Source organism: Grampus griseus, assembly GCF_964374135.1.
Source record: "Grampus griseus genome assembly, chromosome: 21".
In the NCBI taxonomy this organism is placed as follows: Eukaryota; Metazoa; Chordata; class Mammalia; order Artiodactyla; family Delphinidae; genus Grampus; species Grampus griseus.
In genome coordinates, this window is record NC_139015.1 from 30,525,330 (window position 1) to 30,541,384 (window position 16,055).

At 32.8% G+C, this 16,055-nt stretch overlaps 1 protein-coding gene across 1 annotated transcript in view; it reads right to left on the minus strand.

Annotated features, from left to right (window-relative positions):
* The window catches only part of ADAM2 (ADAM metallopeptidase domain 2), a gene marked incomplete at both ends in the record, with an annotated part of 73,289 nt that overhangs the window by 29,917 nt on the left and 27,317 nt on the right, over positions 1-16,055 (minus strand). Inside the window, 4 exon segments of the mRNA XM_082680371.1 lie at positions 425-561; positions 8,317-8,398; positions 9,434-9,600; positions 10,018-10,089. Of these exon segments, the coding sequence (XP_082536497.1) occupies positions 425-561; positions 8,317-8,398; positions 9,434-9,600; positions 10,018-10,089 (458 nt within the window).

Sequence of the window (16,055 nt, forward strand, 5' to 3'; positions counted from 1 at the left end):
TTCTAATTCCGTAAAATCTCATAGCATATTCTAAATACTGAGGATAATAGCAAAAACTTCAGTAGGCCTTTGAGGCATGATAACTGCTGCAAAACGCCTCCTCTAATAAATCATTCTTGTATAACGAACACAAGCCCATACTTGGCTTATCAAATCATGCATTAAATTATAAAATCATGCAAGTAACAGTGATAAATGTAGAGGTAAGTCACATGAGATAGCAAGTGTGACATTAGATTACAAGAAATATTGAGATATGCAGCAGGGGCACTGGAATACATATTTTGATCTGGGGTCATTGGCCACAGTTTATATTCGACCATTAATAATTATTTTAATAGCATAGACTTTCATAAACAAAATACACCAAACTTATTTTCATATAAACTATATATGTAAAGCATATAAAAGCAAAGCATCTTACATTGCTTCTGGGTTCATTACGCAGACAGCTCCTGGGCAATGGCATTTGTTGATGTCATCATAAGTTATTCCCATACTAAGGCTCAGTAATTGAGCTAAAATAACTGCAAGTGATTCCAGACTTATGGTTCTGGGGTGCTGGGGAAAAAACCATACATGTATACATTCACATTTTAGGAGATAATTTATTTACCTGGAGTATAATGTAATTATTAAAAATAGTCACATGATAAAATAGAATAGAGACATCAGATATGTTAATCACAGAAATGCCATCCATGTTGGCCTAATATGTTACAGGTGCCATTATCAATATAAGGAAAATATGAAAAGTGAAGTGTGAAATTTACAAAAATGTAAATGTATGGTTCATTTGGCGGCATCAGGCCAAGAACATATTTGTCCCAATAACTTGTTAATCATATATAACAATAGCTATAACCATGTTTGTACTCATAAAAGAAAGTCTTTAAAGACACACACATATACACACACAGTATCAATTATAAATGAACAGTTTGTGCTCATTTATAATTTAATTATAGGAGATAATATTTTATATGCTGTTTCATGCATTTAAAAAAACATAAATTAGCTCACTGAATTAATTTATATTATGATAATAATGACTGATGATAAGAATGCTAACTCTCCACAGTTGCTTAAACTTTATTTTCAAAACTAAATGCTTTTATCACTTTTTAACAAATGTAAGATGCTTATTATAGCACACTTAGACCATATTAAACATACGATTTTTAAGAAAAATCCACAAATCACAATATCCCTTCAAATATATCTAATAACATTGATGACTATACTTCAGGATAGGTTCCTAGGGATATATTTTGGTATCTTCTGTTTGCCTCTGTCAATCAACTTTCCATTACTTTCCACCCTACTCTCCAGATCAGAAGGACTATACCAATGGATTATGTCAAAGGGTTCCTTTGCCCTCTGCTCTCACCTTGATTTGGTCTAATGGGGAGGAAAGGGTGAGAAAAGAGCAGGGTATTTATTACCATCACTTCCAGGGTACCTATGACTGTCTGAACCCTTGAGTAGAGGTTTCTACCTTCCATGTATAACCCTAATAAACTGACACTGTCCTTTCCTTCAAGCCTAGGGGACAATTACATATCTTTATTACTAGCCCTGAGGTAATGCAAAGTCCCTACATCTTGCGTACACATTGATAAATGGTCCCTTTATCAAAATAACACAGGTGAATGTACCATCCATTTTCAGAGAGAGGGGTGGAGGAGAGAGGGGGAGAGAGGGAGGGAGGAGGGAGGGAGGGAGAAGAACAAAAAGAAGAGAAGGAGGAGGGGGAGGGGGCAAGGGGAGGTAGATGAAGAGGAGGAGGAATGCTTGATTCTATGGGGAAGAAAATGACGGATTCTGATAAATTTTGCACATTTAAATAATAGGATATTATAAATAATAATATAATAAATAAGAGACTATTATGTTATCAGTGTAGTTATTCAGCTTTTCTTGTCTTCAGGATATTGTAGGAAAGGCCTGGCAATCATTCAATCAATATATCTTTACAATTGCTTTTTTTTTTTTTTGTGTGGTACGCGGGCCTCTCACTGTTGTGGCCTCTCCCGTTGCGGAGCACAGGCTCCGGACGCGCAGGCTCAGCGGCCATGGCTCACGGGCCCAGCCGCTCCGCGGCATGTGGGCTCCTCCCGGGCCGGGGCACGAACCCGTGTCCCCTGCATCAGCAGGCGGACTCTCAACCACTGCGCCACCAGGGAAGCCCTACAATTGCTTCGTTTTCTCCGTCTCTCCTGTTCCTTATTATCACTCATAGCGCAGTAAGAGGGAAATAACAACATCCAAAAAATTTCATGTGATTTGTATAAAATCCCAATATGCAACTTTTTTATTCTTTATCTTCTGATTAGTGCATATGTTCTGGTCTCTCCTTTCCTTGTATCAAAGGATCAAAGACATGGTTTTGTATTTGAGATGGAATTTCTTTACATTCCCTTTCTGACACTCTTACTTCTATTACTCAGCTTGGGCTGCCCTCAAACAATATCACAGAGAACGTTGCTCAAGGTGCCAGCAGGGTCAGTTTCTGGTGAGGTGTGTCTCCCAGGCTTCTGGAGGGCTGCCTTTGCCCTGCGTCCTCAGTGGCCCTTCCTCCTTGTGTGCTGGCTCCTCCTCTTCCCACAAAGACACGAGTCCTATTGGATTAGGGGCCCAGGCTTATGACCTACTTTAACCTTAATGACTCCCTTAAAGGCCCCTTCTCCAAATACAGCCACACTGGGGGTTAGGGCTTCAGTATATGAATTTTAGGGGGACACAACTTAGTCCATAACAGACTAGTACGAAAACCTTGAAAAATGTATGGACTGGAGTACGAGAATTTGCTAAAAGTTATGGTTATGACTACTTCTGTTATGAAAATAACATAAGGGAAAAAGTAAAATTATATTTAGCATTGGATTTTTAAAAATATTTTTAGAAAAAATTTACAACTAAGCAGACTAGTTTCTTTTGGTGAATAATGCCTGCTTAGGACAACAGTTGTCAAATAACAAGAACAGCACCTGGTGTTTGTTATGGCTTCTTATGTGCCAATCACTAGGCTGAGAAATTTCCTGACAAGTAAGTATTGAGACTTCCTTTATTGTGTACCATGTGGTCATTTTCTATAAATGTGTCTGCCATGTATGTTTTGTAGTCTCTAATTTAGGAATCAAGATTCTACATAGGCCTTTCAGACAAAGCTTATCAATAGTGTTTAAATTTTCTAAATTTTGTTCTGAGAGATTAATTATTGCTTTGTTTATTTTAGAGTTATTTAGCTAGGTACATATGAGTTCAGGTTTATTCATATAATGATAGTCAAAGTATATTTCATCCTAAATAATGAATCACTTAAAATTCATATTTATTTTACTTGAAAAACATTTTGCTATTTTATGTTAATATTGATACATTAATTTTCCTTTGGTGACATAGTCTGTTCTTTTTCTTATTCTTAAAATTTCTGTAGCATTATACATGAGTTTGAAACTTATAAAGAGAAAACAACCTGATAATTTTTAATAGCTGAAATTAAAACTTTAAAAAATCTCTTTTGATTATTGTCCCTCTGAAATTACTAATAACATTTTATTCTGTATGATGGCTTCATGCTTTTTAAATAATTTTATCTTAAGTCAAGTGTACAAATCTTAAGTGCCTTGATGCAGTTTTATATAAATATACATACATATATGTATATATACAATATCTATATACACACATATACACATGCATAATTTATTTATACATATTATTTGTGCACACATATATACACACATATTTGTGAAGTGCATGTATGTGTGCATGTGACACATACCTACACAACCACGACAGTGAATAAGATATAAAATATTTTTATCACTCAGGAAGTTCTCTCCAGCAAGTTTTCAGGAATTATCTTGCCACAAAATTTAACTTCTATTCTGATGTTTAGCAATATGGTTTATCTTTCCTACACTTTATCTTCAGAAAATGGCATACGAAGTAAAGATTCTTTTGTTTGTCGTTTCTTTTGCCCAACATACAGTTTTTGAGATCAATGGTGAGTATAACAGTACTTCTTTTTATTGCTTACCTTATATGAAGCATTACATGAAGCAATAAAAAGCACATGTTTATCAATTTCATGGATAATCAGTATTGTTAAGATGTCAAATTGACCTAAAGATTCAATTCAAAACCAAAGTCCGAGTAGTTTTTGTTGAAACTGACAAGCTGATTTTAAAAGAGAAAGTCAGAAAACCTAGAAAAGCTAAATCAGTCTGAAGAAGAAGTAGTAGGGCTTACACTATAATTTTCGATGATTTACCATAAAACTATAGTTATTAAGACAAGGTGGTGCTGGAGAAAGGAGACATAAAGCTGTCTATCTAAGTATCCATCATCTATTCATCATCATCAACTCTATCTTGTACCTACCTTTTAATATTTAAGTATATATTTATGTTTAATTATTAGCCATTGTATTAATCAGGCTTCTCTAGAGAAACAGAATCAATCGCACACATACGATAAGGAATATTATACATGAAGAGGCTTATTATAAGGAACTGGCTCACACAATTCTGAAGGCTGGCAAGTCTAAACCTGCAGAGTGGGCTGGCAGCCTGGGCACACAGGAGAGCCGATGGCACAGATGAAGCCTGAAGGTATTCTGCTGAAGAATTTCTTCTTGCTTGAAGAGGATGGACTTTTTGTTCTATTCAAGCCTTCCACTGATTAGATGAGGCCAACCCACATTATGGAGGGCAAAGTGCTTGACTCAGATTTCACTGATTTAAATATTAATCTCATCAAACCCCTCCAAGTTGACATATAAAATTAACCACCACAAGCATGTCTCAAACTTTACAGGTTCAGGTTCAAAATGAAACTTTCTTCCACCCTTATATTCCCCTCTGCCCCCAAAGCCAGCTGCCCTGCCTTCCTCTACCTAGCTTCTCAAGAAGAATGTTGAGCATAATCACTGATGTTTCCATGCCATTCATGGCATGTATCCAGTAACTTAGCAAGCCCTATATGTTCTGCTTTCATGATATATACCAGATAAAAGCTACTTCTCGCATATCCAAGAATAAAACACCAGTTAATACCATTCATCTGCAATTGTCTCCTATATGGTCTCCTTGTTGTGGATCCTCACCCCTCTACGATCACTTTTGTATAAGGTAACCAGAGAAATATTTCTCTCTGGCTTCAAAACTTCCAGTGCCTTTTCATTGCAAAGAGGATAAAATCCAAAACGATTTACCAAGATCCATAAGGCTGTATATGATTAGTCTGTTGCTTACTTCGACAATCAATATTTTCACAGCCATCTTGTTCTTGATATTCATTTCCATCTGAAAGCCTTGAATTTAATGATCATTTTCATGGGTTCTGATTTCCTAGGTCTTGCAATGACTGCCTTTGTCTCATCATTCATTCCTCTTCTTAAAAACCTTCTCCTCGAAATTTTTCTCTGATCACCCCAGCTAAAATAGCCTACCTCACATCCCATCAATTTTTATCATATTCTCCTAATGTATCTTCTTATTAGGAAATGCAAATATAAGATTGAAATAATTGGTTCCCTCAAAATTGTGTAGAATGTGTTCCTAAAAGCATTGTTTTTCCCCTTGTGAGATTTTAAAATAATATATCAATTCTTTTAATACCTTGGTGTTATTCTGAATTTCTAGTTCTTCTTGTGTAACATTTTAGTAAATTATGGGCTTCTATTAACAATATACTATTTGTCTAAGTTTTCAAATTTATTTAAGTTATAAATTGTTCTATTATCTCTTAAATGTTATTTATATCTGTAGTTCTCCATTATTTTTGTAATTTTATTAATATATTCCTACTCTGTCTTATAAAAATAGTTTTGCCAGAAATATTTTTGTTCTTAATTTTTTAAAGGCCTAATATCTTTTTTGAATATCTCCGTCCTACTGATCATCTGTCTTTCTTTGATTTTTGCTTTTATCTTCACTATTACCTGTGTTCAACAAGTTTTAGGGCAATGTTGTTTCCATCTTTCCACATATTTTAGGTTGGATAATTGGCTCACTGATTTAAAGGTTTATTTTCTGCAAAATTCACTAGATACTAATATCCTTAACTATTCTGCCTGATTCTGCCTGATATTCTGCCTGACATATTGCCTAATCAGTTTATCTACACTGCAATATCTTAACTACCATACTTTTATAAAAAGTTTATATCTTCAACTTTTACTCAATTTCCAAACTGCTTTATCTATTTTCTTTTTTTATATTTATAAGATTTTAGTATAAGCTTGTCAATTTTACCCCCAAAAGCCTGCTGAGATTTTGATTAGGAATGCACTGACATCTCTTCAATATTGTAAAAGAAAACTGAATTCTATACTAAAGAGAAAACATTTCAATAAAGTAAGAACAAAATCCATATGAACATATCAATAGCTATAGTAAAAAATCTGTTACCAAAATGGGACATTTAGAAAAAAATTCATATAACTTTAAATGGAATTAATTCCCCGTCAAAAATAATGACAGGATAAAAAAATAAAATACATTTTTTAAAGTTTAGAAAATTAGAAATGGAATTGAGCTTTCTTATTACGTTAAAGAATGTCTATGATAAACCAGAATGAACATAATACCTAATAGTACAATATTGAGAGTTTTTCCCTTGAGATCAGGAATGATACAAAAATGTCTACTATGAATTCAGTTAAACATTGTTCAACTTGAATTGTTCTTGGGATCCTAGGCAATTCAATAGGAGAAAAACATTAAAAAAATAAAAGATAGACATATTGGAAAAAAATGAATAAAATTGTTTTAATTCACATATGACAAAGTTGGACACAGAAAAATTTAAATCTAAAACTACTAGAAATAAATATAGAAATATTATTGTATACAAGTCAGTGTATAACATTCAGTTGTTTTTCAACATAACAGAAACTCATAAATTATACTTAAAATGTAGTATTTACTAATATCATCAAACAGTATAGAATTTACTGGTATGACTAGGAATAAATCAAACAAAATATTTGCAAAACTTCTACATATAAAGCTACAAACAGGGGCTTCCCTGGTGGCGCAGTGGTGGAGAGTCCGCCTGCCGATGCAGGGGACACAGGTTCGTGCCCCGGTCCGGGAAGATCCCACATGCCGCGGAACGGCTAGGCCTATGAGCCATGGCCGCTGAGCCTGCGCATCCGGAGCCTGTGCTCCGCAACGGGAGAGGCCACAACAGTGAGAGGCCCGCGTACTGCAAAAAAAAAAAGCTACAAACAGTTTACACCTGTTTGCTATCTATAGTGTATTTTACTCTAAATTCCATTTTCTCATGTTTACTTCTTATTTAACCAAAGTATGTTTTATTATTTTATATTCACCTTCACTTTGCCCTATTAATGTATTTTTTGTAAAGAACTAATGTTTGAACTTAATTTTTTTTTTAAAAATCCATCAGAGACTCCATCTCTTACTTGGTGAGTTTAATTCATTTACATTCACATGATTGTCATTATATTAGGGTATGTTTAAAACATTTCCTTTGATTATTTTCTATTCATTTTATTTTACATTATTGTTTTTAAGTTTCTTCTTCCTTGGCCATCTTTACATTTCTTCCATTAGACTATTATATGGTGTAGTTTTCTTCTTATTTGTTCTTAAGACCAACATTCATTTCATATACCCTTACTTCTTTCTAAAACATACCAATATCTTTACTGTTTTCTTAAGAAGACAAGTTCTATATATATATATATATAACAAGTTCTATATATATATAACCAAAGCGTTGTGAAATAGGAGCAAAAACATACCAATTTTAAGCACACCAAGATTTTCTGCTAAGATAGAAATGTCAATTATTGAATTTGATTCTGTTTTTCTTCACCTATGTCCCAGGAAGCATTTTGCGGCAATTGATAAATAGTTTCAAAAGTTTTATTTTAACTTGCTTCATAATTGAATCAGCTACATAATGAAGAAAATGCTCAAAATCTAAGCTTGAAATTAAAATTAGTTATTAAATATTGAGTATATTAAAAATTTATGAGCATCTTATAAGACTATAAAATAGATCACTACCATAACTTTCTAAAAGAGGGTAATTTGAACTCACAAGAAGAAAATTGTAAAAATTTTATATGTATTAAGTTAAATGTGTTATATGTGTTAAGTTAAACTTCTTATAGTTCACACATTTCTGTCAGCAGCAGGAACAAAGATCCCTAGAATCATTATGCAAATTTTAATATACTTAGCCATAATAAAATACAGAAATAGTTAATTGTATATTACTCTAAATAGCATCGTACTTATACATCTTAGCCAAGTCACTTAAACCGTACCATACCAGAGCAACACCTCCTCCATAGTATTTATCACACAGCCTCCCTTGAAAGGTTGCACCAACATAATTTGGTTTTTCTCTGTAACTTAAGTTTAAAAAAGAAGCAAATCATAAAATTTTGTAAAATTAAGAACAATTAATATTAAATTTACCTAATACTTTTTGTTTTGCATACTTATATAACAAATTCATAGATATTTCCACTTTAACACTAGGATAACAAAGCATAGAAAGGGACTAAACGTGTCTGCTTATTTTGCAAATAGATTTAAAAAACAAATAATAAACAGTGTATTATCATACGGATTTTTAGAGAATAATGAAGATATTTTTATGTAATTAAAAAATTATACTGATTCCTATAACGTAAAAATGATAAAAATAAATAAAATTTCTTAAAAGTAGAAAGCTAAGCCAATGAAGTTGACAAATGGGCAGAGTAAGCTTATGTGTTGAAGTCTCCCCTTAATCAGATAGAATTAGCCTGCCCTAGCCATGCAAAGGCATGCATATTTGTGGGACAAAAAATAACTTAAAAGATTATAATTTTATAATTATATACATGATTTTTACATAATATGATAATATATAATACATACAGGTTCTGAATATTGATAAGAGAAAAACAAAGAGATTATTAAATAGAAAGGGAGGCTTATATTTTTAAAAGTGCAGCTCACTGTGAATATAGTATGTCAGAGATATTGAAATGTACAATAGTGTTTCTATTTCATCACTATTTTGTTTTGATTTTATGGAAATAAAACATTAAAAGAAGGCCATATTACTATATTCATAAAATTCAGGTATATTTTTTCAGACAGATATTGTTAATATTTTATGTATAGTTAGGCACATTTAATGATACGTTATATACTCAAGGTAAGAAAACGTGGTAATAAGATTGAAGTGAGTTTTAGCTATAAGTCAATAAAAAGAGTAATTATATTAGTAATTCTGCTATAAAACCCGTGTTGTGAAAAATAATATTCACAGGATGTTGTACATAAAAAAATGACATAAGATTTTTTTCCCTAAGGGCCTGTCAACTGTCAGAAATCAGGTCAAATTACATATGCTTTCTAATGTATAAGATTTAGTAATGCCAAGATATACTTACACAAGTAAAAATGCCACATCATGTGGACGCAAAACAAGATAAGATTGTTTCCATTTTAAAAATCTGCGTAATAATTCATTGGCATCTCCAGTTACCTGAATTTTATTTTCATCTATCCAAAGTTCTAATGAAGATAGAATTATTGTAATATTAAATGAATCAAAAATCTAAAATTGAAGACATAAAGAAAATATGTTCAAACTACATGGTTTAAATAGATTTGGGAATTTATCTGCAAAAATAAACGCTATACTGATGTAAATATTAAAAACCTAAACTGTAAATCTGGATTGGATCTTATAAATTCTATTAGCAAGTAATAAATATCACTAATAAAACAAGTAATAAGTAACATTTTGATATGCTTGTGCTTAAGCCAGCCCAATGTCAAGTGTTTAATTTAAGCCTTACAAAACCCTAATTAGGTATTTACAATTATTATTACTCCAATTAAACAGTTAGAAAACTGAAACTTAAGATGATTATATATTTGCCCTCTTTCACACAATATGTGTATTCAGGCAGGGTCATAAAAAAAGTCTGAGAATTGTTTAAGTAACACAAATGCAAAAGCAAACACTTACAGCATTGGTCAATCCAATCAACTGGAAAATTTTTTGAGTGACAACAGTTGTATCAGAACCCATATGATTATACTGAAAAAGATAATTGCCTTTTAGATCTAAATATATATTGCTTAATATTTAATGATGGTTATTATGTTTAAAATTTAGAAGTATGAGTTAAGAAATTATTTAAATTACCAATTTATTAGTTTTTAAATAGTATTTATTATTATAGACATAATGTGTGGAAAATTAAAAATATTAAAAAAATACAAAAAGGCACTACAAACTCTTGCAAAATTAAGAGAAGAAGAAAGCCTTCTAAACACATTTTACAAGGCCAGCATTATCCTAATATCGAAACCAGACAAAAACACCCCAAGAAAAGAAAATTACAGGCCAATATTCCTGATGAATATAGGCGGAAAAATCCTCAAGAGAATATTGGCAATGCAAATTCAACAGCACACTAAAAGGATCATACATCATGATCAAGTGGGATTTATTCCAGGGATGCAAGAATGGTTCTATTTCTATGAATCCATCAATGTGATGCACACCACATTAACAAAATAAAGAATAAAAAAATCATATGATCATCTCAATAGATACAGAAAAGGCATTTGACAAAATTCAACCTCCTTTCAGGATAAAAACTCTCAACAAAGTGAATACAGAGGAAATGTGTCTCAGCAAAATAAAGGCCACGGCCAACATCATGCTCAACAGTGTAAAGCTAAAAACTTTCCCTCTAAGACCAAGAACAAGGGAAGGATACCTACTATCGCCACTCTTATCTAGCATAGTATTGGAAGTCCTGGCCAGAGAGATTAAGGAAGAAAAAGAAATAAAAGTATTCAAATTGGGAAAAAAGAAGTAAAACTGTCACTATTTGCAGCTGACATATATAGAAAACCTGAAAGGCTCCACCAAAAAACTGTTGGAACTAAGAAAAATTCACCAAAGTTACAGGATAAAAAACCAATATGCAAAAATCTGTTATATTTCTTTATAATAATAACAGGCTATCAGAAAGAGAAATTAAGAAAACAATCCCACTTACAATTGCATCAAAAGAATAAAATACCTAGGAAAAATTTAACCAAGGAGATAGGTCTTTACACTGAAAACTAAAAGACATTGATGAAAGCAACTGAAGAAGGCACAAATGAGTGGAAAGTTATTCCAAGCTCATAAATTAGAATAGTTAATATTGTTAAAATGTTCACACTACTCAAAGCAATATACAGATTCAATGCAATCCTTATCAAAATGTCAATGGCATTTTTCACAGAAATAGAACAAACAGACCTAAAATTTGTATAGAACTACAAAGACCCTGACTAGCCAAAGCAAATGTGAGAAAGAACAAAGCTGGAGACATCATGTTCCCTGATTTCAAACTATATTACCGGTACAAAGCACTGTGGGTGGTATTGTCATTAAAACAGACACATAAATCAATGGAACAGAATAGAGAGTTCAGGAAAAAACCCAATTATCGTGGGTTAATTAGTTTACAACAAATGGGGAAAGGACAGTCTCTTTAATAAATAATGTAGGGAAAACTGTACAACACATGCAAAAGAATGAAACTGGACTACTATCTTACACCATACACAAAAAAATAATTCAAAATGTATTGAAGACTTGAATGCAAGACCTGAAACCATAAAACACCTAGAAGAAAACAGGTGATATGCTCCTTCACATTGGGTGGATAATGAACAAAGCATGAATATTTTTAATATTCAAAGTTTTCTTACAAGTTGACAAGAAGGCAAACAACCATTAATAAAATGAGCAAAAGGATTAAGTTGTCAGTTCAGTGAAAAGAAAATACTAGTGGCCAGTAAACATTAAATGATGTTCAAATTAATTCTTAGTTAAGGAATGGAAGTTAAAATTACAATGAGATATAATTTTATACCCATTGGCTGACAAAAATTAAAGAGAAATATAAAACTAATCGTTGGCAGGTATGAGAGGAAAATACTACTTTCAGTTTTACCTTGGAGATGCGAAAAGTTACAGCGTTTTTATAAAGCAATGAACAATATCTATTGAAATTAAACTACATACGTATCTTTGACCCATCATCCATACTCCTGGTTACCTACTTTCACAGAGATTACGTTCCCAAGATGTAAGAACTCATGACTAAGGATACTTCATGTAGCATTATTTATAGTGACAAAGCAACATTTAAAACACTGGAAACAAAGTGAATACTCAACAATAATAGAATAAATGAATAAATGATGGTATATAAATACAATGGTATGCTGTGCTGCCCTTAAAAATGAATTAGCTATTCAGTTGATTTGAAAGACCGCCCACCAAAAAAATTAATGAGTATATTAAATAATCCAAGCAAACATCAGAGACTGACAGACTTGATTAAGGAAAAAAAACAATTAAATATAAATTGTTACAGAAGGGATGTCCCTGGTGGTCCAGTGGTTAAAACTCCATACTTCCACTGCAGGGAGCACAGTTTGATCCCTGGTCGGGGAACTAAGATCCCGCATGCCGTGCGGCATGGCCAAAAGAAAAAAATTGTTACAGAAGACATAGTACATTTTCAAGGACTGGGAAGTCCATCAGGAAGACATAAAACTATAAACATTATATGCATCTAAGAACTGAGCCTAAAAATTACACGAAACGCACAAGTGAAGGGAGAAATAGAAAATTCAACAATAATGTATGGAGATTTAAGTACACAATTTCAGTAGTAGAATAACTGGTCAAAAACTCAACACAGATATAGGAGACTAAAACTAAACCCTAAACCGACAGATATTTATAGAATATTCCACCCCAAAATGTCACAACATGCGCTTCTCAAGTGCTCATGGAACATGATCTAGGAATAGACTATACACTAGGTTATAGGATAAGCTTCAACTGAGTTAATACAATTAAAAAATACAAAATTGCTCTCTGACCATAAAAAATCAACAACAGAAAGAAATTTGAGAAATTCAAAGTATGTGGAAATTAAACAATAGATTATAAATAACCAATAATCAAAGAAGAAATCACAGGGAAATTAGAGAATACTAATACAACATAGTAAAATTTATGGTATTCAGCTAAAGCAGTGCTCAGAAGGCAACTTATAGGAAATAGCTATATTAAAAAAAAGAAGCACCATCTCAAATAACTAATTTCCACTTAGGAAATTAGTGAATGAAAAGCAAAGAACTCAAAGGAAGGAAATGGAAGAAATTAATAAAAATCAGAGCAAAATGATTGAAATATGAATATAAAAAACAACATATATTAACAAAACAAAAATTATTAATTCAGGATAAAAGAAAGGTTACAGTAACTAACCACAGAGAAATAACTAGCCTTGTAAATGAACACTGTGAAAAATAATGTGGCAACAATTTAGATAACTTAGATGAAATGAATGATTTCTTATAATAAACAGATACTGAAACTGACTCAAGAAGAAACAGAATATGTAACAAGCAAAAAGATTAAATATGCATTTAAAAAATTCCCACAAAGAAAAGCCTAGTTCTAGAAGGCTTTATTGGTGAATCCAATCAAACATTTAGAGAAGAATTAACACCAATTCGTTACAAATTCTCCTATAAAATCGGAGGGAACCCATTTCTATTCATTCAATAAGGTCAGTATTACCCTGATACGAAAACCAGAAAAGACATAACAAGAAAATAAAAGTCCAAAACCAACTACATTCCTCATGAATATTATTGTAAAAATCCTAATCAGAAAACTAACCAATTTATGCAACACATAAAAAGAACTAGACACCACGACCAAGTGGGATTTATCTCAGAAATACAAGCTTGGCTTAATGTCTAAAAACCAATAGATGTATTTCAAAACATTATAGAACAAGGAACATAATGACCAAAACCCACATGATTCTTTTTTTCCTTTTTACATCTTTATTGGAGTATAATTGTTTTACAATGCTGTGTTAGTTTCTGCTGTATAACAAAGTGAATCAGCTATACGTATACATATATCCCCATATCCTCTCCCTCTCGCATCTCCCTCCCACCCTCCCTGTCCCATCCCTCGAGGTGGTCACAAAGTACTGAGCTGATCTCCCTGTGCTATGCAGCTGCTTCCCACTAGCTGTCTATTTTACATTTGGTAGTGTATTTATGTCAATACTACTCTTTCACTTTGTCCCAGCTTCCCTCCCCACCCCCTGTGTCCTCAATTTCACTCTCTACGTCTGCGTCTTTATTCCTGTCCTGTCCCTATGTTCATCAGAACCTTTTTTTTTTTAGATTCCATATATATGTGTTAGCATACGATATTTGTTTTCCTCTTCACTCTGTATGACAGACTCTAGGTCCATCCACCTCACTACAAATAACTCAATTTCATTTCTTTTTATGGCTGAGTAATATTCCATTATATACATGTGCCACATCTTTATCCATTCATCTGTCGATGGACATTTAGGTTGCTTCCATGTCCTGGCTATTGTAAATAGTGCTGCAGTGAACATTGTGGTACATGTCTCTTTTTGAATTATGGTTTTCTCAGGGTATATGCCCAGTAGTGGGATTGCTGGGTCATATGGTAGTTCTATTTTTTTTTTCCATAGTGGCTATATCAATTTACATTCTCACCAACAGTGCAAAAGGGTTCTCTTTTCTCCACACCCTCTCTAGCATTTATTGTTTGTGGATTTTGTGGAAACTGGACATTCTTTCAAAAGACACAGAAGAAGCATTTGACTAAAGAAAAAAAAAAGCTCAATAAACTAGGGATAGACGAGAACTCCCTCAACCTGATAAAAGACATCTATTAAAAAACCACAGATAGCATCACACTTAATGGTGAAAGAATAAGTGTTATTTCTCTTAGATCAGGAAAAAGATAAGTATATCTGTTCTCATTGCTACTATCTCAGCTTTCACTGGAGGCTCTAGCCTAAGCATTTAGTAAAGGAAAAGAAACAAGAGGCATCTACGTAGAAAAAAAAGAAGTTAAACAGTCTATTAACAGACAAAAAGATGTGTATATATAAAAATCCTGGGCTTCCCTGGTGGCACAGTGGTTGAGAGTCCGCCTGCCGATGCAGGGGACGCGGGTTCGTGCCCCGGTCTGGGAAGATCCCACATGCCGCGGAGCGGCTGGGCCCGTGAGCCATGGCCGCTGAGCCTGTGTGTCTGGAGCCTGTGCTCCGCAATGGGAGAGGCCACAACAGTGAGAGGCCCACGTACAGCAAAAAAAAAAAAAAAAAAAAATCCTAAGACAACCACTAAAAAACATTAGCACTAATAAATGATTTCAGCAGAATTGGAGAATACAAGATCAATATATAAATCAATTGCATTTCCATACTCCAGCAATAAACAATCTAAAATTAAATTAAGAAAATAAATCCATTTATGATGGTATCAAACAATGATAATATGCCAAAAAATAAATTTAACAAAAGAAGTACAAAACACACACTGAAAACTACAAAACACCATTGAAAGAAAGTAAAGAAGATACAAATAAATGGAAAGTGAACCTGTGTTCATGGATTGGAAGACCCATTATTGTTAAGATGGCAATAATCTCCAAATAGATCTATAGAAATAATATAATCCCTATTAAAATTCCAGCATTGTTTTGCAGGAATTGGCAAGTTTACCTTATTATGTATATGAAAGTGAAAGGGATCCAGAATGTCTGCAAAAATTTTAAATAAGAAGAACAAAGTTGGAAGACTCATACACCCAAATCTGAAAACTAACTACAAAGCTGTAATGATCAAGGCAGTGTGCTTTTGGCTTTCGATTAGAGTTATAGATCAATAAAATAACAATTTCTAGAAATAAATTCTAACACTTATGGTCAATTGATATTTGGAGAGAGCAAGAACATTAAATGGAGAAAGACTGATGTTTTCAAAATTTTAAAATGTTATGCTTCAAATGACACAATCAAAAAATGAAAAGGTAACCCACAGAATGGATAAAAATATTTGCAAATCATGTATTGGATAAGCGTCTAGCATCCACAATATATAATGAATACTTAACTACAACAATTAAAAAGACAAC